Source organism: Salvelinus fontinalis, chromosome 17 (genome assembly GCF_029448725.1).
Source record: "Salvelinus fontinalis isolate EN_2023a chromosome 17, ASM2944872v1, whole genome shotgun sequence".
Lineage (NCBI taxonomy): Eukaryota > Metazoa > Chordata > Actinopteri > Salmoniformes > Salmonidae > Salvelinus > Salvelinus fontinalis.
Genome location: NC_074681.1, coordinates 3,167,204 through 3,187,298, shown reverse-complemented (window position 1 = coordinate 3,187,298; position 20,095 = coordinate 3,167,204). Strand labels below are relative to the sequence as shown.

The 20,095-nt window shown below is 43.2% G+C and overlaps 1 protein-coding gene across 2 annotated transcripts in view; it reads right to left on the bottom strand.

Annotated features, from left to right (window-relative positions):
* Positions 1-16,964, bottom strand: part of LOC129813577 (unconventional myosin-IXb-like) — an 85,989-nt gene extending 69,025 nt beyond the window's left edge. For both annotated transcript variants that reach the window (XM_055865897.1, XM_055865899.1), the window contains exons 1-2: positions 16,632-16,964; positions 15,164-16,024 (exon numbers count right to left, since the gene is read on the bottom strand). In XM_055865897.1, coding sequence (XP_055721872.1) covers positions 15,164-15,976 — 813 coding nt within the window. In that variant the 5' untranslated portion in view covers positions 15,977-16,024; positions 16,632-16,964. The remainder of the gene's footprint in view (positions 1-15,163; positions 16,025-16,631) is intronic.
* Between the last annotated feature and the right edge of the window lie 3,131 nt (positions 16,965-20,095).

The window sequence follows — 20,095 nt, the reverse complement described above, 5'->3', positions numbered from 1 at the left end:
TGAGGAAAAAGCCGGCGAAACCTTGTTCAAAATGAAAACCCAGGTTCAATAAGTACCTGTTAACCCGGCAGCCGACCTGTTCCCCATCTGTCCAACCAGCAAAGAAAGGACAGACTTCTTAAAGTAATTCCCATCATGCATCAGCCAATGAGAACAAGCCAATTCACATCCTGTTCAATTATCAATCACAAGGCATGAAATACCAGTTAAAAGAAAAACAAATCCATCCAAAACCACTCATTCCTATAATTTACAGTGTTAAATAAAAAATGTTAGAACAATAACAAATGTTAAATTTTGTCGTTATAATAAGGTTGGTAGCAACATCTGAACACCGTTGTGGAAATCTGTTGCAGCTCAAGTCGACTACAAAACCCACAAGCGAGCTACACACAATAATACCAAAGTCAATATCAGTATATGAAGTAGCTAGTAAGCTGTAAAATCACACAAACTATCAGGAGTCTACAATCTCACCATGATCAACCTGCAGATCGATGTGCCTCACAGAGTGGGGTCTGACATTTACAACGGTTACCATGCAATGCACCCTGGACTTGAAGAGGCAGACAAATAGGAGAAATGTGTTAGACCCTCTGTTAAATAAAAACACTTCCAGGTAGGAATATACAAAACAAATATGATCAATGTCTCATTGGAGAGAAGCCAACCTCCAGTATTGAAATCTGACATGTATGATCCTTCTTCTGCGTTCTTAAAGTCGCATTCCTATTAACTTCCAGTGTAGTGAGAGCGGCGTTATCGCAATGCTACGTCATACCGGACACATTTCTTCCTGCTGGAACAGCAATAGCTCACATAAAAACATGAAATGACCCCGGGAAGAAGATATATATATAAAGAGATGTATGTGTTCGTATACAAGGTTTGAAAGAAAGAGCCCTGTCATTTCAAAACTAAGTCCTCTAGCTTCACAATGAGACAGGGTTTAGTGGAGTCTGCCCCTAGCACAGTCAGTGTAGATAGCTCCGTCCTCTAGCTTCACAATGAGATAGGGTTTAGTGGAGTCTGCCCCTAGCACAGTCAGTGTAGATAGCTCAGTTCTCTAGCTTCACAATGAGACAGGGTTTAGTGGAGTCTGCCCCTAGCACAGTCAGTGTAGATAGCTCAGTCCTCTAGCTTCACAATGAGACAGGGTTTAGTGGAGTCTGCCCCTAGCACAGTCAGTGTAGATAGCTCAGTTCTCTAGCTTCACAATGAGACAGGGTTTAGTGGAGTCTGCCCCTAGCACAGTCAGTGTAGATAGCTCCGTCCTCTAGCTTCACAATGAGACAGGGTTTAGTGAAGTCTGCCCCTAGCACAGTCAGTGTAGATAGCTCAGTTCTCTAGCTTCACAATGAGACAGGGTTTAGTGGAGTCTGCCCCTAGCACAGTCAGTGTAGATAGCTCAGTTCTCTAGCTTCACAATGAGACAGGGTTTAGTGGAGTCTGCCCCTAGCACAGTCAGTGTAGATAGCTCCGTCCTCTAGCTTCACAATGAGACAGGGTTTAGTGGAGTCTGCCCCTAGCACAGTCAGTGTAGATAGCTCAGTTCTCTAGCTTCACAATGAGACAGGGTTTAGTGGAGTCTGCCCCTAGCACAGTCAGTGTAGATAGCTCAGTTCTCTAGCTTCACAATGAGACAGGGTTTAGTGGAGTCTGCCCCTAGCACAGTCAGTGTAGATAGCTCAGTTCTCTAGCTTCACAATGAGACAGGGTTTAGTGGAGTCTGCCCCTAGCACAGTCAGTGTAGATAGCTCAGTTCTCTAGCTTCACAATGAGACAGGGTTTAGTGGAGTCTGCCCCTAGCACAGTCAGTGTAGATAGCTCCGTCCTCTAGCTTCACAATGAGACAGGGTTTAGTGGAGTCTGCCCCTAGCACAGTCAGTGTAGATAGCTCAGTTCTCTAGCTTCACAATGAGACAGGGTTTAGTGAAGTCTGCCCCTAGCACAGTCAGTGTAGATAGCTCAGTTCTCTAGCTTCACAATGAGACAGGGTTTAGTGGAGTCTGCCCCTAGCACAGTCAGTGTAGATAGCTCAGTTCTCTAGCTTCACAATGAGACAGGGTTTAGTGGAGTCTGCCCCTAGCACAGTCAGTGTAGATAGCTCAGTTCTCTAGCTTCACAATGAGACAGGGTTTAGTGGAGTCTGCCCCTAGCACAGTCAGTGTAGATAGCTCAGTTCTCTAGCTTCACAATGAGACAGGGTTTAGTGGAGTCTGCCCCTAGCACAGTCAGTGTAGATAGCTCAGTTCTCTAGCTTCACAATGAGACAGGGTTTAGTGGAGTCTGCCCCTAGCACAGTCAGTGTAGATAGCTCAGTTCTCTAGCTTCACAATGAGACAGGGTTTAGTGGAGTCTGCCCCTAGCACAGTCAGTGTAGATAGCTCAGTTTTCCCCATTGAGACCATGTCTGTGCCTTGATCTAGGTTGGGCAAAACTAAACATGGCGGTGTTCGCCTTAGCAATCTCAGTGGAAGAGATTGTGATAATACCTCACATATTGCAAAATAGGGTTATTTAATGTTAGAACCCTCACTTCCAAGGAAGTCAATGATCAAATCACTGATCATAATCTTGATGTGATTGGACTGAAACATGGTTTAAGCCTGATGAATTTACTGAGGTAAAAAAATACCTCTCCTCCGGATGTGTACAAACTCACTAAAAGTGGCCGCAGCAGATTTTGCTGTGAGGAGGCAGAGTCATTAGATCATTTATTTTGGTACTGTCCATATGTGTAGCTCGTTTTTGGTCACAAGTCTAGAAATGGCTGAGGAATTGCAACATTTACCTAGAACTAACTCTGCAGATAGCAATACTGGGTGATTTGAAAAGTCATAGTCAATCAATCAATAATATAATCATTATTTTAGCAAAAATGTTTAATCTGTAATTTACAATCTGTAGAAACTATGAGAATATAAAGGTTCAGTACTTTTGTGAAGCATCACAGCACAGTTGGAAAATATATGGCAAATAGAAATCCAAAATGGATGGTGTTGAGAGATAGATGGGAGGGGTTGAATGGAGCTGAAGGGTGGAACTAATAACAAGATAACCAATGTAAAACATATGGGGTCTGTAAAATGTATATAGGTTTAGAACTTTTGTGAAATAGCACAGTTACAAATAGAAGAGGAAGGCCAGGATGAAAACCCCCAAAAATATAACTATTGTAAAATAGATTGTCTGTAAAATGTGTATAAACTGAAGGTAGAAGCATAAGAGTTACTGTTTATTAGTTTACTCCAATTGGTGGAGGGGTGGTAGTGTTTGCAGGGAATAATAAAGGTATATAAAATTTAAAAAAAAGGGTATACACACACACACACACCCCCGTTCAGAAGTTTGGGTCACTTAGAAATGTCCTTGTTTTTTAACTAAAAGCAAATTTGTTGTTCATTAAAATAACATCAAATTGATCAGAAATACAGTGTAGACATTGTTAATGTTGCAAATGACTACTGTAGCTTGAAATAGGCGTACAGAGGCCCACTATCAGCAACCATCACTCCTGTGTTCCAATGCCACGTCGTGTTAGCTAATACAAGTTTATCATTTTAAAAGGCTAATTGATCATTAGAAAACCCTTTTGCAATTATATTAGCACAGCTGAAAACTGTTATGCTAATTAAAGAAGCAATAAAAAAACTGGCCTTCTATATACTAGTTGAGTATCTGGAGCATCAGCATTTGTGGATTCAATTACAGGCTCAAAATCGCCAGAAATAAATAACTTTCTTCTGAAACTCGTCAGTCTATTCTTGTTCAGAGAAATGAAGGCTATTCCATGCGAGAAATTGCCAAGAAACTGTGTACTACTGTGTGTACTACTCCCTTCACAGAATAGCGCAAACTGGCCCTAACCAGAATATAAAGAGGAGTGGGAGGCCCCGGTGCACAACTGAGCAAGAGGACAAGGATATTAGTGTCAAGTTTGAGAAACAGACGCCTCACAAGTCCTCAACTGGCAGCTTCATTAAATAAAACCCGCAAAACACCAGTCTCAACGTCAACAGTAAAGAGACGACTGCGGGATGCTGGCCTTCTAGGCAGAGTTGCAAAGAAAAAGCCCTATCTGTTCATTGCTCTACCATAAGCTGCCTCTAATGTCTTTTTAGAGAATTTGGCAGTATGTCCAACCTGCCTCCCAACCAAGACCACGTGTAACCACGCCAGCCCAGGACCTCCACATCCGGCTTCTTCACCTGCAGGATCATCTGATACCAGCTACCCAGACAGCTGTTGAAACTGAGGACACTTTCTGTCTATAATAAAGCCCTTTTGTGGGGAAAATGTATTGTGACTGGCTGGACCTGGCTCCCCAGTGGCTGGACCTGGCTCCCCAGTGGCTGTGTCTGGCTCCCCAGTGGATGGGCCTATGCCCACCCAGGCTCACCCATGTGAAATCCATAGATTAGGGTCTTATGAATATTTCAATTGACTGATTTCCTTACAGTATATGAACTGTAACTCAGTAAAATCGTAGAAATTGTTGCATGTTGTGTTTATATTTTTGTTCAGTAAACATAAACTGAGCAAAAAAAGAAACGTCCTCTCACTGTCAACTGCATTTATTTTCAGCAATCTTAATAACATGTGTAAATATTTGTATGAACATAAGATTCAACAACTGAAACATAAACTGAACAAGTTCCACAGACATGTGACTAACAGAAATTGAATAATGTGTCCCTGAACAAAAGGGGGGGTAAAAATCAAAAGTAACAGTCAGTATCTGGTGTGGCCACCAGCTGCATGAATTACTGCAGTGCATCTCCTCCTCATGGACTGCACCAGATTTGACAGTTCTTGCTGTCAGATGTTACCCCATTCTACCACCAAGGCACCTGCAAGTTCCTGGACATTTCTGGGGGGGAATGGCCCTAGTCCTCACCCTCCGATCCAACAGGTCTCAGATGTGCTCAATGGGATTGAGGTTCGGGCTCTTCGCTGGCCATGGCAGAACACTGAAATTCCTGTCTTGCACAGAACGAGCAGTATGACTGGTGGCATTGTCATGCTGGAGGGTCATGTCAGGATGAGCCTGCAGGAAGGGTACCACATCAGGGAGGAGGATGTCTTCCCTGTAACGCACAGCGTTGAGATTTCCTGCAATGACAACAAGCTCAGTACGATGACGCTGTGACACACTGCCCAAGACCATGACGGACCCTCCACCTCCAAATTGATCCCGCTCCAGAGTACAGGCCTCGGTGTAATGCTCATTCCTTTGACGATAAACACGAATCTGACCAGCACCCCTGGTGAGTCAAAACCGCAACTCGTAGGTGAAGAGCACTTTTTGCCAGTCCTTTCTGGTTCAGCAACGGTGGGTTTTCGCCCATAGGCGACGTTGTTGCCTGTGATGTCTGGTGAGGACCTGTCTTACAACAGGCCTACAAGCCCTCAGTCCAGCCTCTCTCAGCCTATTTTTGATAGTCTGAGCACTGATGGAGGGATTGTGCGTTCCTGGTGTAACTCGGGCAGTTGTTGCCATCCGGTACCGGTCCCGCGGGTGTGATCTTCGGATGTACCGATTCTGTGCAGGCGTTGTTACACGTGGTCTGCCACTGAGAGGACGATCAGCTGTCCGTCCTGTCTCCCTGTAGCGCTGTCTTAGGCGTCTCACAGTACAGACATTGCAATGTATTGCCATGGCCACATCTGCAGTCCTCATGCCTTCTTGCAGCATGCCCAAGGCACGTTTACGCAGAAGAGCAGGGACCCTGGGCATCTATCTTTAAGTGTTTTCAGAGTCAGTAGAAAGGCCTCTTTAGTGTCCTAAGTTATCATAACTGTGACCGTAATTGCCTACCGTCTGTTAGATGTTAGTGTCTTAACGACTGTTCCACAGGTGCATGTTCATTAATTGTTTATGGTTCATTGAACAAGCATGGGAAACAGTGTTTAAAACCTTTACAATGAAGAGCTATGAAGTTATTTGGATTTATACAAATTATCTTTGAAAGACAGGGTCTTGAAAAAGGGACGTTTCTTGTTTTTGCTGAGTTTATAAGTCCCTTCTGGGAATATACTACTTCCACATACCCCGTACTGTTACAGGCTTTGGTTTTTCCATTTATATTGCGAGGTTGGAGGTTAGGTGCACCGATTGGTGTAACTTCGTTAGAAAGTATGTGTTACACCTGTGCTGGCTTGTCATCTCGTTAGTTAGAAGTCATTTCACCTGTGCTGGTGTTACATACCCCAGCAAGGAACCAAATCAGAAGAGGAAACTAACGAAGAGCTACTAACTACAACCAAATCAAACCAGGTGTGGTTTTAGGAGGCGTTCTGAAAGACACCCATGGGGTTGTCCACTGAAAGTTGCCTAGCAACAACAACTAGGGCTGCAGTCCAAACACTTAAAAGACACACCCTATCCCCTCAAATGAAGTGGACACTTCTGATGACGCATCATGACGTTTGACGAGTATACACTTGCAGGGCGAGGGAGGAAAGAATTACTTGTAAATGGACCGCCTGGAAATTCGTCACTCGTTCATCCCACGATGATTGTGTTTTCTGCCACCGGTAGCTTGTGGGTGCTTTATATGCACTACAGTCAATTATGATTGCATGTCTACTAATATTAAATATATAATTATTAATATATACCTACTGTATGATAGCTAATTAATTTGCTAGCTAACTAACGTTAGCCTGCCTAGTTGGAACTTCTGAAGGAGGAAAATGTTTTATTTCTACAATTTCCAAAATATAACCAAACAAACCAAACATCACATTTATGAGACGTGTTTGTGCCGTCGTGCATTAGTAGCACAATTTCTAACCTTTTTACATTCGTTTTTACTTACACTTGTATGTTGACTTCTCCCTTGTTTTTAAGTTAGATTTTTCTTAGCGGATGTACAATCGTCACAAATGTAATTATGGGGAGGTTCAGGCTCCGGAGTGAACATAATTGTACACTCGCAAACTCGTCTAAAAGGGTCTTATGTTGCAAACATCCCTTGCTTGGCTAATCATTTGGACCGCCCTCCAAGATGGCGACGGGGATTCCCCTAAGGGCGTAAGGCGAGGGTAAGTGGACAAGGGTAAGTGGACGAGGGTAAGTGGACGAGGGTGTGTCTTTTATGAGCTTGAATCGCAGCCTGGGACTTAAGACACCCACCATGAGCGCCCACAAAATTTGCCCAAAAAGAGACAAACCAAATTAAAACCTACACCAAATTTAAAGACAGGAAGCAAACCAAAAGGTGGAGCCTTTTTTTACAAAAACAAACATGCTTTATCAAATAGGGCGTGCCAAATAAAGGTGTTAACCCTCCACATCTCAAGACAACTGGAACATTGGGCCAACCACTCTTAAATAGCACTTGGGCCAGCACAGGTGAAACACCTTCCGACTAACGAGATGGCAATCAGCAGAGGTGTAACACATACTGTCTAACAGGGTGACGTCCAACCTCAAAATATAAATGGAAAAAACTAATTCTGTAGCAGTACCTTTAACAAACCATTAACTTGAACTGTTTGACAGTCAAATTTCCATCAGGGGGCAAACAGATAACTCCCTTCAATAAACAAGGAAATACAACATAACTGTAGAACTTCCTGATCGACATCTATGATTAGAAGAGTAACATTTCCTGGGCGACCCACGAGGTTTTGCGCTCACAAACCAATTCCCGCAATTCAATCACAAACTCTCATTCATGATACTTTCTCCATAGTGCATAAAAAACCATGTTTTCTTCTCCTCTCCATAGTGCAGTAAACACCATGTTATCTTCTCCTCTCCAGAGTGCAGTAAACACCATGTTATCTTCTCCTCTCCATAGTGCAGTAAACACCATGTTATCTTCTCCTCTCCAGAGTGCAGTAAACACCATGTTATCTTCTCCTCTCCATAGTGCCGTAAACACCATGTTATCTTCTCCTCTCCAGAGTGCAGTAAACACCATGTTATCTTCTCCTCTCCATAGTGCAGTAAACACCATGTTATCTTCTCCTCTCCATAGTGCAGTAAACACCATGTTATCTTCTCCTCTCCAGAGTGCCGTAAACACCATGTTATCTTCTCCTCTCCAGAGTGCAGTAAACACCATGTTATCTTCTCCTCTCCAGAGTGCAGTAAACACCATGTTATCTTCTCCTCTCCATAGTGCAGTAAACACCATGTTATCTTCTCCTCTCCATAGTGCAGTAAACACCATGTTATCTTCTCCTCTCCATAGTGCAGTAAACACCATGTTATCTTCTCCTCTCCAGAGTGCAGTAAACACCATGTTATCTTCTCCTCTCCATAGTGCAGTAAACACCATGTTATCTTCTCCTCTCCATAGTGCAGTAAACACCATGTTATCTTCTCCTCTCCATAGCACAGTAAACACCATGTTATCTTCTCCTCTCCATAGTGCCGTAAACACCATGTTATCTTCTCCTCTCCAGAGTGCAGTAAACACCATGTTATCTTCTCCTCTCCATAGCGCAGTAAACACCATGTTATCTTCTCCTCTCCATAGCACAGTAAACACCATGTTATCTTCTCCTCTCCATAGTGCAGTAAACACCATGTTATCTTCTCCTCTCCATAGTGCAGTAAACACCATGTTATCTTCTCCTCTCCATAGTGCAGTAAACACCATGTTATCTTCTCCTCTCCATAGTGCAGTAAACACCATGTTATCTTCTCCTCTCCATAGTGCCGTAAACACCATGTTATCTTCTCCTCTCCATAGTGCAGTAAACACCATGTTATCTTCTCCTCTCCATAGTGCAGTAAACACCATGTTATCTTCTCCTCTCCATAGTGCAGTAAACACCATGTTATCTTCTCCTCTCCATAGTGCAGTAAACACCATGTTATCTTCTCCTCTCCAGAGTGCCGTAAACACCATGTTATCTTCTCCTCTCCATAGTGCCGTAAACACCATGTTATCTTCTCCTCTCCAGAGTGCCGTAAACACCATGTTATCTTCTCCTCTCCAGAGTGCAGTAAACACCATGTTATCTTCTCCTCTCCATAGTGCAGTAAACACCATGTTATCATCTCCTCTCCATAGTGCCGTAAACACCATGTTATCTTCTCCTCTCCAGAGTGCCGTAAACACCATGTTATCTTCATCTTTCAAATATTTCCAATACGACTTCTACTTTCCACCAATAAATGTGGCAGAGAGCCAAATAGATCAAGAGAGAGAGACAGGGTGAACGTGTGTGAGAGAGAGAGAGAGAGACAGGGTGAACGTGTGTGAGAGAGAGAGAGAGAGAGAGACAGGGTGATCGTGTGTGTGTGAGAGAGAGAGAGAGAGAGAGAGAGAGAGAGAGAGAGAGAACGTGTGTGAGAGAGAGAGAGAGAGAGAGAGAGAGACAGGGTGAACGTGTGTGTGTGAGAGAGAGAGAGAGAGAGAGAGAGAGAGAGAGAGAGAGAGAGAGACAGGGTGAATGTGTGTGAGAGAGAGAGAGAGAGAGAGACAGGGTGAACGTGTGTGAGAGAGAGAGAGAGACAGGGTAAACGTGTGTGAGAGAGAGAGAGAGAGAGAGAGAGAGAGAGAGAGAGAGAGAGACATGGTGAACGTGTGTGTGAGAGAGAGAGAGACAGGGTGAACGTGTGTGTGTGTGAGAGAGAGAGAGACATGGTGAATGTGTGTGTGAGAGAGAGAGAGACAGGGTGAACGTGTGTGAGCGAGAGAGAGAGACATGGTGAACGTGTGTGTGAGAGAGAGAGAGACAGGGTGAACGTGTGTGAGCGAGAGAGAGAGAGAGACATGGTGAACGTGTGTGAGAGAGAGAGAGACATGGTGAACGTGTGTGAGAGAGAGAGAGACAGGGTGAACGTGTGTGTGTGAGAGAGAGAGAGACATGGTGAACGTGTGTGTGTGAGAGAGAGAGAGACAGGGTGAACGTGTGTGTGTGAGAGAGAGAGAGACATGGTGAACGTGTGTGTGTGAGAGAGAGAGACATGGTGAACGTGTGTGAGAGAGAGAGACATGGTGAACGTGTGTGAGAGAGAGAGAGACATGGTGAACGTGTGTGAGAGAGAGAGAGACATGGTGAACGTGTGTGTGTGAGAGAGAGAGACATGGTGAACGTGTGTGTGTGAGAGAGAGAGAGACATGGTGAACGTGTGTGTGTGAGAGAGACAGGGTGAACGTGTGTGAGAGAGAGAGAGACATGGTGAACGTGTGTGAGAGAGAGAGAGACATGGTGAACGTGTGTGAGAGAGAGAGAGACATGGTGAACGTGTGTGAGAGAGAGAGAGACATGGTGAACGTGTGTGAGAGAGAGAGAGACATGGTGAACGTGTATGAGAGAGAGAGAGACATGGTGAACGTGTGTGTGTGAGAGAGAGAGAGACAGGGTGAACGTGTGTGTGAGAGAGAGAGAGACATGGTGAACGTGTGTGAGAGAGAGAGAGACATGGTGAACGTGTGTGAGAGAGAGAGAGACATGGTGAACGTGTGTGAGAGAGAGAGAGACATGGTGAACGTGTGTGAGAGAGAGAGAGACATGGTGAACGTGTGTATGTGAGAGAGAGAGACAGGGTGAACGTGTGTGTGAGAGAGAGAGAGACAGGGTGAACGTGTGTGTGAGAGAGAGAGAGACAGGGTGAACGTGTGTGAGCGAGAGAGAGAGACAGGGTAAACGTGTGTGTGTGTGAGAGAGAGAGAGAGACATGGTGAACGTGTGTGAGAGAGAGAGAGACATGGTGAACGTGTGTGAGAGAGAGAGAGACATGGTGAACGTGTGTGAGAGAGAGAGACATGGTGAACGTGTGTGAGCGAGAGAGAGAGACAGGGTAAACGTGTGTGTGAGAGAGAGAGAGAGAGAGAGACAGGGTGAACGTGTGTGAGAGAGAGAGAGAGAGACAGGGTGAACGTGTGTGTGTGAGAGAGAGAGAGACATGGTGAACGTGTGTGTGAGAGAGAGAGAGAGACATGGTGAACGTGTGTGTGTGAGAGAGAGAGAGACATGGTGAACGTGTGTGTGTGAGAGAGAGAGAGACAGGGTGAACGTGTGTGTGTGAGAGAGAGAGAGACAGGGTGAACGTGTGTGTGAGAGAGAGAGAGAGACAGGGTGAATGTGTGTGAGTTATTATGACTTTTATTGTTATTACTGTTATTGTTATTACTATTATTATTGTTGTTTATATTTCCAAATAGTAGTGGTATGGGTGGTAATGGTAATGATAGCAGTTTAATGATGGTGGTGGTGGTAGTAGTGGTAATGATGATAGTAGTTGTAGTACCGATGTAACGGTGAAGATAACAGTTATTTAGTTATAAGTTAGTTATAGTTTCATTTTTTTATTACATTACATTCGATTATTGACTGTTACCATTTTATTGTTACTATTTTTATATTTAATTTTGTATTTTTATTTACTGCCATTCTATATTATTATTTGTCATTGTTTATAATTTTATTACAATGTATATTGTATACATTGTTGCTTTGGCAATATTGACACAATGTTTTTCATGCCAATAAAGCAGCTTGAATTTGAATTTGAATTTGAGAGAGAGACAGGGTGAACGTGTGTGAGAGAGAGAGAGACATGGTAAACGTGTGTGAGAGAGGGAGAACAATCGAGAAGGAGAGAGAGAGAGGAGTGTAATTAGAGAGAGTTGTTGTATATATGGTAAGCAGGACTTGTCAGGCAGGCGTTAAAGCGTCGCCTTGTTAACATCAAAAAGCCATTTCCCTTGAAAAGCAGAACATCCAGTCTCTGCCCAGTCCAACAACCAGATGTTCCTGTTTCCAGGGGAAACAGCTTTTGGATGTTAGCAAGGCGACACTACATCTTCACTCCTCCTCCACATTTACTCGACTGGTTGAACAGTGCAGAAGAGGCCTTACGTCTCCTAACCATGTGAAGAGTGTAGTTTTTTGCTCTCAGATCGAGAGAAGGGGGGAGTCTAGTTCTCCTCCATCATAGTGTTACCTCATCATGGGGAGTCCATCAGGACACCAGTCCATCAGGACACCAGAGGTTCGTCCATAACACTGTAGAGAATCTAGTACTGTTTTCATAAAACGTCTTAGAGTAGGATTGCTGTTCTAGGATCTGTTTAGCCTTTTAGATCTCAATGAATAAGATTACATGGACAGGGGGGGGCCTGATCCTAGATCAGCACTCTGCACTCAGTGCAGACAGAAGAGCAATGAGAAAATGGTAAAAGTGTTTAATATCAGTTGTTTAAATCAACGGTCATCCTCATTAATGAGTGGGCATTATGCATACAGTGATCCAGTGTCATGTGATTATGGATAATGTAATGCAACTGGCTAATTAGACTCAGAGAGAGTAGAGACAAAAAGGCACCAACTGTATACATTAAACAGTACCGAGGTTCCTGTAGTAACTACCTAGTGTGCTTCTGACTTCCTGAAGGCGGAAAGGAAGTAGTACACACGATATAGCTTCGTACGTGTCCTTTAGTAAAGAAGTCATTAAAAACTTGATATAGGCTCCCCTTTATTACTGAGCACTGTGAGAAGTGGGTGGCAGGTAGCCTAGTGGTTAGAGTGTTGGGCCAGTAACCGAAAGGTCACTAGATCGAATCCCCGAGCTGACAAGGTAAAAATCTGTTGTTCTGCCCCTGAACAAGGCAGTTAACCCACTGTTCCTAGGCCGTCATTGAAAATAAGAATTTGTTCTTAACTGACTTGCCTAGTTAAATAAAGGTAACATTAAAAAAAGGTTAAAAAACATCAAGCTAATGATGGACATTTGGTCAAAGGGGACCAAAATCAAGGATCTGCCTGGATTTGCACAACTATCTCTGTAAGGTTACATCAGGTAAACTGACATCATATAGACAGAGGTATGTTTAGGATTGTTATGGTGACCGTATTACCCGCCACACCGGCAGTCATGAGTCACAAAGGCAGTCCAATTCCACATGACTGTTTAGTCACGGTAACAAGGCTTCTTCCAAGCTCTGATGCTGCTGATGGTCATTAGAAACCTACCACACTTGCCAACTGCCTGGTACTCAGCACTCTATTGTGCCTCTAATCACTCTGACATCAATACAAATGTAATGGAACATCTAATCAAACACTTCATGAGAGCCCATTGTGACGGCCCTGTCACACCATGAGCTCATGTTGCACAACATTTCTATTGGCTATGCAATTGCAGGAGAAAACAGAGTTTTGATGGCCTCTTAAAAAGAGGAGGATCCCATCAGCTTTCTATAGGCTAGGCCCACTATATGCATTTATCATCGCTCCTAATATTGAGCACATATATTTACAACAGGAGTATAGCCTACCTGGCTGGCATGAAAATAAACCACGGGGAAAAGCATCCTCCATTCTCTATTTAAGTGCATCATGTAGCCTACTATCAGGCTATATTACATGGATTTATTCAACATTTAAAAAAATGGCTTATAGGCTATGTGTGGAAGCCAGGCGATGCTAAATGTGTTTATGTTAATTAACGGTCAATTAGCGTGACACCGACAGTTATTTGCTTGCCAATCACCGGCTGACTAAATGTTGTGACCTCCACAGTCCTAAGTCAGTGGTTATACTGCATGTTGTTGTTCACACTGTCCTCTCAGTTAAACCGGAGGGAAATTCACTTCACACAACCTAATCATTTACAACTATTTCCTGTTTCCTTTCCTTCTCACGACACTTAATTAATACTCTGAAAAATACTCTCGCAAATAATCAGAGACCTTCCCTTCTCCTGCAGCTATGCAAGCCTCAGCGTCGGACAATGACTGCCAACGGCGAATGAACGTCACGTAATGACAGATGGAGAGATTATGAGAAAGAGAGAGAAGGAAAAACAGAGGACTGTTTAGGTAAGAAACAGGAAAACCCCCTGAGAGAAACCTGTTGGACCTGTTCACAGAGATAAAAGAAAGAATCTAGGGATCACAATGCACCTTGGGTAAGGGCGGGAACAGAGTGCTTCTTGGGAAGGCGTGGGGTGGGGTAGGACACGGGCCTTTGCACTAGGTATTCCCCCACACCAGATGGAATGCAGCTTTGGCAGAGCATGTTTTGCTTCCTAACCCTGACAGCTGTATAAAAAACACAGACTCTCAAACGGCACTCTATTCCCTATATAGTGCACTACTTTTGACCAGAGCCCTTTGGGACCATAGGGCTCTGGTCAAAAGTAGTGCACTATATAGGGAATATGGTGCCATTTGAGACGCAATCATAGTGTTTGTCTAGCTTTTCATTGACACATCCAGCTGTAAATAAATAAATCTGAGGCCACACTTTTGGGTGCAAACAGTAGCTCTTCGTTCATGTGTGTATATGGCTTCCTGCTTCCTGCCTGCTCTAGAGTTGCCTGGTTACCACATAGCAACTGAGTTCTCATCTGAAGTCTTTCACCCAAAGATAATCTCAAACTACTGCAGGTCTGGCCAAGGTCTCTTCTCTGGAGTCTAGATCAGTTACACTTCTCATTATGAAGTCTTATACTGCTTTATTAACATTCATAGCACCTTATAGATGCGGTCATTGAGCATTATGAAACTACAAAGTGTATCTTTATTAAGAAACTATAAAAAATAGATAGTAAGTCTAACACACTATCTCCTCGTAAAAAAAACATAACACAGAAACCATGACAACCGCTCTAACATGGCTACTAGAGATAATATTCAGTCTTTCCAGAAGGCACCAGCAGCACAACAGGAAATGAGGCGAAGAGATTAAAGCAACAACAACAAAAAAGTCCACACATCAAACAATTGTTATGATTTAGTTTTTACTTTAGTGCCGTAGCCTATAGCGGTCTACTCCCCCACGCATCGCGCAAATTAACTGCTCCTGCATCAAAGGCCAGTTGGAAAGAGGAGGAGATGTAGAATGTTTAATAGACAGACTAAGCACTGTATAAGTGAGCAATTAGTAAACACTCCCGCTATTAGGTAAGGATTATATACATGAAAACAATGTAAAACATTATTTATTTTTTTATCGTTAAAAAAAATGAACGTAGACGAGGCCTATTTAAACAGCTTTTGACAGTTGTTTTATTTTCATGACGATCTTCATCCATAACCGTCAGTTACACGGTTATTACACACACACACACACACACACACACACACACACACACACACACACACACACACACACACACACACACACACACACACACACACACACACACACACACACACACACACCACCCTCTCTATCCCCTTACCTCCAGGACAGGCCCTGCTCCTAATATGGTCCTCTCCACCCCGCTGCTGTAGCCCTTCTGGCTCAATGCCGTCAGACAGTGAATCAGGAAATTGGCGCTCTGCGTTTTCCCTGATCCGCTCTCCCCTGATATCACCACACACTGGTTCTCCTGCTTCTTCAGCATGGTGTGGTACGCCACATCCGCCACCGCAAAGATGTGAGGGCTCAGTTTTCCCAGTGGCTGGTTGTTGTACATTTTGACATACTTCGGGTTATAGATGGGTAGGAACTTGAAGGGGTTAATGGCGACCAGGATACCGCTGGCGTACGTGTAGATGTTGTGTTTGTAGAAGCGCTGGCGCAATGCGGCCAGGATAGTGTCCTCGGTCAGGGTGGAGAGGCTGCACAGGTCATCATATTCCTCCAGTGAAGGTACCTCACTACCGCCAGTCCCTGACCCCAGATCCCCTCCACTTCTTTGGGCTTGCAGGATGAAGTAGTACCCCTCCTCCTGGGGATGCTGGTTCCGGGCCCCTGGGGGCCACAGCAACACCCTCTCCACGGGCATCTCAGAGTCCCCTAGCATCCTCTCAGCCCCTCCATCCTGCCTGACCTCCAGGAGGGCGTAGTGCCGGGTCATGTCCAGGCCCAGCGTGGCCCCTGCGTTCTGGATAACCGTAGCGGCCGTGGCCCGAGGGCTGACCTGGAGGGTACAACATGCAGCTGTGTCCTGGGGCAGACGCGGGTAGATCTGGAGGAAGACGGTCTGCCGTTGCTGTAATTGATCTACGTCCAAGCTGGTTGTTCTCGTCACACCGTCAGACACACTCATCCTGCTTGTTGACACTGGCACTGCCCTCCTCCAATCAGCATGCAACCACTGGGCAGGAGAGAGCAAGAGAGACGAATGAGGGGGAAAAAGGGAACGAGAGAAAGAGAAAGACACAGACAGACAGACAGACAGACAGACAGACAGACAGACAGACAGACAGACAGACAGACAGAAACATTACAGTGCAAGTGACATGACACTTTCTACAATCTTAGCTTTTACAAAACACAAAATAATAACATAAAAAGGGGAATGTGAATATTACTTTTTATTCTATTTCTGCTGACATATACATATATAAGCTACACATTTTCTAACTCTATTCAGGGTTTTATGAGGTGCAGAGATTTAACAGGATAACGTTTCTAGAGAAGAGAAAAGAAAGGGAAAGGTAACACCCAGTTACAAATTAACCCAGTTCCCATGAGAAGCGAGCGCGTACTAGTCTTGTCTCAGCCTGTAAAAAAACTGGACACACCAGAACAGAGGAAAAAAATGCCAAATGCTTCTGTTTCACGTCCACAATTCAATAAACTTCAGTATTCTCACAGAGCTCACAACTTTCATACGATTTCCCTAATGCCCATTCCCTACATAATATGTCAACCAGAGACAAGCACATTCAACACCTGTGATATGAAATGTTATTCCTCACCTGACATTACGGTCCGGTCATTTCTATGCTCTACAGCTCTATAGTTGACAACAAGGAAGGATTCTTTTCCACCAGGATTCCAAAACAAGTTGATAAAAAAAAGTATTAAAAATCACATACGCAACTGAAAGTAAAAAATAATGTAAAATATGAACATAAAAGCAACAATAATTTAGATTTAGTTGGCAGCAACTCGACACTTGAGATTTAATGCAATTTGAATGGTCATCGAAAATCTTGTAGAAAAGTTGTTCTCGTCCTTGACGACTTGTAACTTCCTATATCTGCTATCCGCACGTTGCGTCTTCTTACGAGGGCGTTATCCGGCTTTCATGACAACTCCGAAACTTGAAAACTCCAAAGTTTTTTTTTGCGTGGATCTAGCTACCTATTGGTTGATTCTATGAACGCATTTCATGCAATTCTACGTCATTTACACGATAAAAGACATTAGCAGAGTATTTTTTTTAATACCACACAAACGGCACTAGTGTGCAACTCGCTATTAAGGTAGGATGCAATTTCAGAAATGTATTTATTTTCGTGTTCATAATCATTTGTTTTTATCCTTATTGTTTTTGCATATCATTGTTATTATTGTAACCTATTTATTAATCTAAACCAGTTATTTAAATATGCAAAACGTGTTTTATAGAATTCTGTTGAGAAATTTGAGTTGGCTAAATGAAGTTGGATCTGTCTTTTTAACTGTGTTCTCTGTATTTAGTTTAAGAGAGGTTATAAGTAGGCCTTTTGTAAAATTAACGTCATTAGTCTATTGCTGTAATTTGTTGGGTACGGTAGGAACTAGCTTTTCTTGGTAATTGCTGCAATACAGCGCATTCAGAAAGTATTCAGACCCCTTCCCTTTTCCCACATTTTGTTACGTTAGTCTTATTCTAAAATGGATTAAATAACAACAAAAAATCCTTATCAATCTACACACAATACCCCATAATGACATCACAATACCCCATAATGACATCACAATACCCCATAATGACAAAGTGAGAAAACAGGTTTTTATAGAAATGTTTGCAATTGTATTACAAATAAAAACTGAAATACCTTATTTACATAAGTATTCAGACCCTTTACAATGAGACTCGAAATTGAGCTCAGGTGCATCCTGTTTCCATTGATCATCCTTGAGATGTTTCTACAACTTGATTGGAGTTCACCTTTGGTCAATTCAATTGATTGGACATGATTTGGAAAGCCACAAACCTCTCTATATAAGGTCCCATAGTTGACAAAGCATGTCAGAGCAAAAACCACAGATCTGGGGAAGGGTACCAAAAAATTCCTGCAGCATTGAAGATCCCCAAGAACACAGTGGTCTCCATCATTCTGAAATAGAAGAAGTTTAAAACCACCAAGACTCTTCCTAGAGTTGTCCGCCCGGCCAAACTGAGTAATCGGGGGAGAAGGGCCATGGTCAGGGAGATGGCCAAGAACTCGATTGTCACATTGACAGAGCTCCAGACTTCCTCTGTGGAGATGGGAGAACCTTCCAGAAGGACAACCATCTCTGCAGCTCTCCACCAATCAGGCCTATGGTAAAGTGGCCAAACGGAAGCCACTCCTCAGTAAAAGGCTCATGACAGCCCTCTTGGAGTTTGCCAAAATGATGAAGATAAAGCATAGGCTACTCACTGGTGATGGCCGATATGCTCGTGCCGATATATCAAGATAAGCTACTTCAAAAAACAAATTTTCAGGTCTCCAGAGATGTTTGATCAGGTTTAAGTCTTGGCTCTGGCTGGGCCACTCAAGGACATTCAGGTCCTGAGAGCTCTGGAGCAAGTTTTCATCAAGGGTCTCTCTGTACTTTGCTCCATTCATCTTTCCCTCGATCCTGACTAGTCTCCCAGTCCGTGCAGCTGAAAAACATTCCCACAGCATGATGCTGCCACCACCATGCTTCACCGTTGGGGTGGTGCCAGGTTTCCTTCAGATGTGACTCTTGGCATTCAGGCCAAAGAGTTCAATCTTGGTGTCATCAGACCAGAGAATCTTGTTTATCATGGTCTAAGAGTCCTTTAGGCACCTTTTGGCAAACTCCAAGCTGGCTGTAAATAAGGTATTTCTGTATTTTTTTTTATTTTTCATACATTTTCAAAAATGTCTAAAACTCTGTTTTCATTTTGCCATTTTGGGGTAAAGATAAGGTACTTTGAAAAAAAGTGCTGTTCGTTCAGAATCACTCAAAAGCTGTTGAGAATTTTTTTTTGATTCTACTAACAGATCAGTATTATCTTTGCAGCACTATGCGTGGTGGGTGTGGTAGTGATGATGGTGCTTTTCAAACGGTGCTTTTCAAATTGTATTTTGAAATTTGTGAAAGGCAAACTGACAGCCAACCAGTGCCACCTGAAGCTTTGTTTTTGGACAATCATTTGATCCTCCAGGCTAGATGGACATCATATTGTTTCCTTTTCATAGGCCTAGGCTTGATGGTTACAAACAAGATCCATTTTGTTTATGTGTGTGGACGTGTTTTACTATACTTGTGGGGACCAGAAGACCCAACAAGAACAGTAAACAAACCAAAATGACCATAGAATTAGAATACTAGAATGGACATGAACCTTCTTATGATGGGATAAAGGGTCAGCCATTTTGGTCAGGGAGTTGGTCAACCATGGTTTGCCAGAGCTGTGATAAGATACTGTGTAGAATAATTAATTTGAAGAATTAATCTGGACTGTATGTTTGTTAGCTAGCTAGGCAGACAGTTTTAGAGGAATGATTCCATACATTTTTCAAATTAACTGCCAATATGCCAACATTCCATTCAAACAGTCCAGTCAATACACTGGCTGAAATCAGTTGATGAAAGGACTTAGACAAGTTGTAAATGCAACATGTACTGACATTGTATCATATAATAGCACTCGCAGCTTTCCAAGAAAACAAACATTTCGAAATGTATGGTCTGTTTACATATATTTTAGAGGCTGCTTATCCTCTATAGCAGTGGTTCCCAAACTTTTTATAGTCCCGTACCTCTTCAAACATTCAACCTCCAGCTGTATCCCATCTAGCACCAGGGTCAGCGCACTCTCGAATGTTGTTTTTTGCCATCATTGTAAGCATGCCACACACACACACTATACAATACATTTAATAAACATAAGAATGTGTCAACGTCGTGTGTATAGGTGGCAGGGAAGTCAGGCGCAGGAGAGTTAAACGAAGTGTAAATGGAGACTTTTAATAAATGTCCACATGACATGCTCCAAACACGAGAATATACATACATCAAATAAACATGGGTACGAGGACCCGTCGCGCACCTATACACCAAGAATAAACACTTGACATAAAACAATCTCTGACAAACACATGAGGGGAAACAGAGGGTTAAATACACAACAGGTAATGAATGGGATTGACAACAGGTGTGTGGGAAGACAAGACAAAACCAATGGAAAATGAAAAATGGATCGATGATGGCTAGA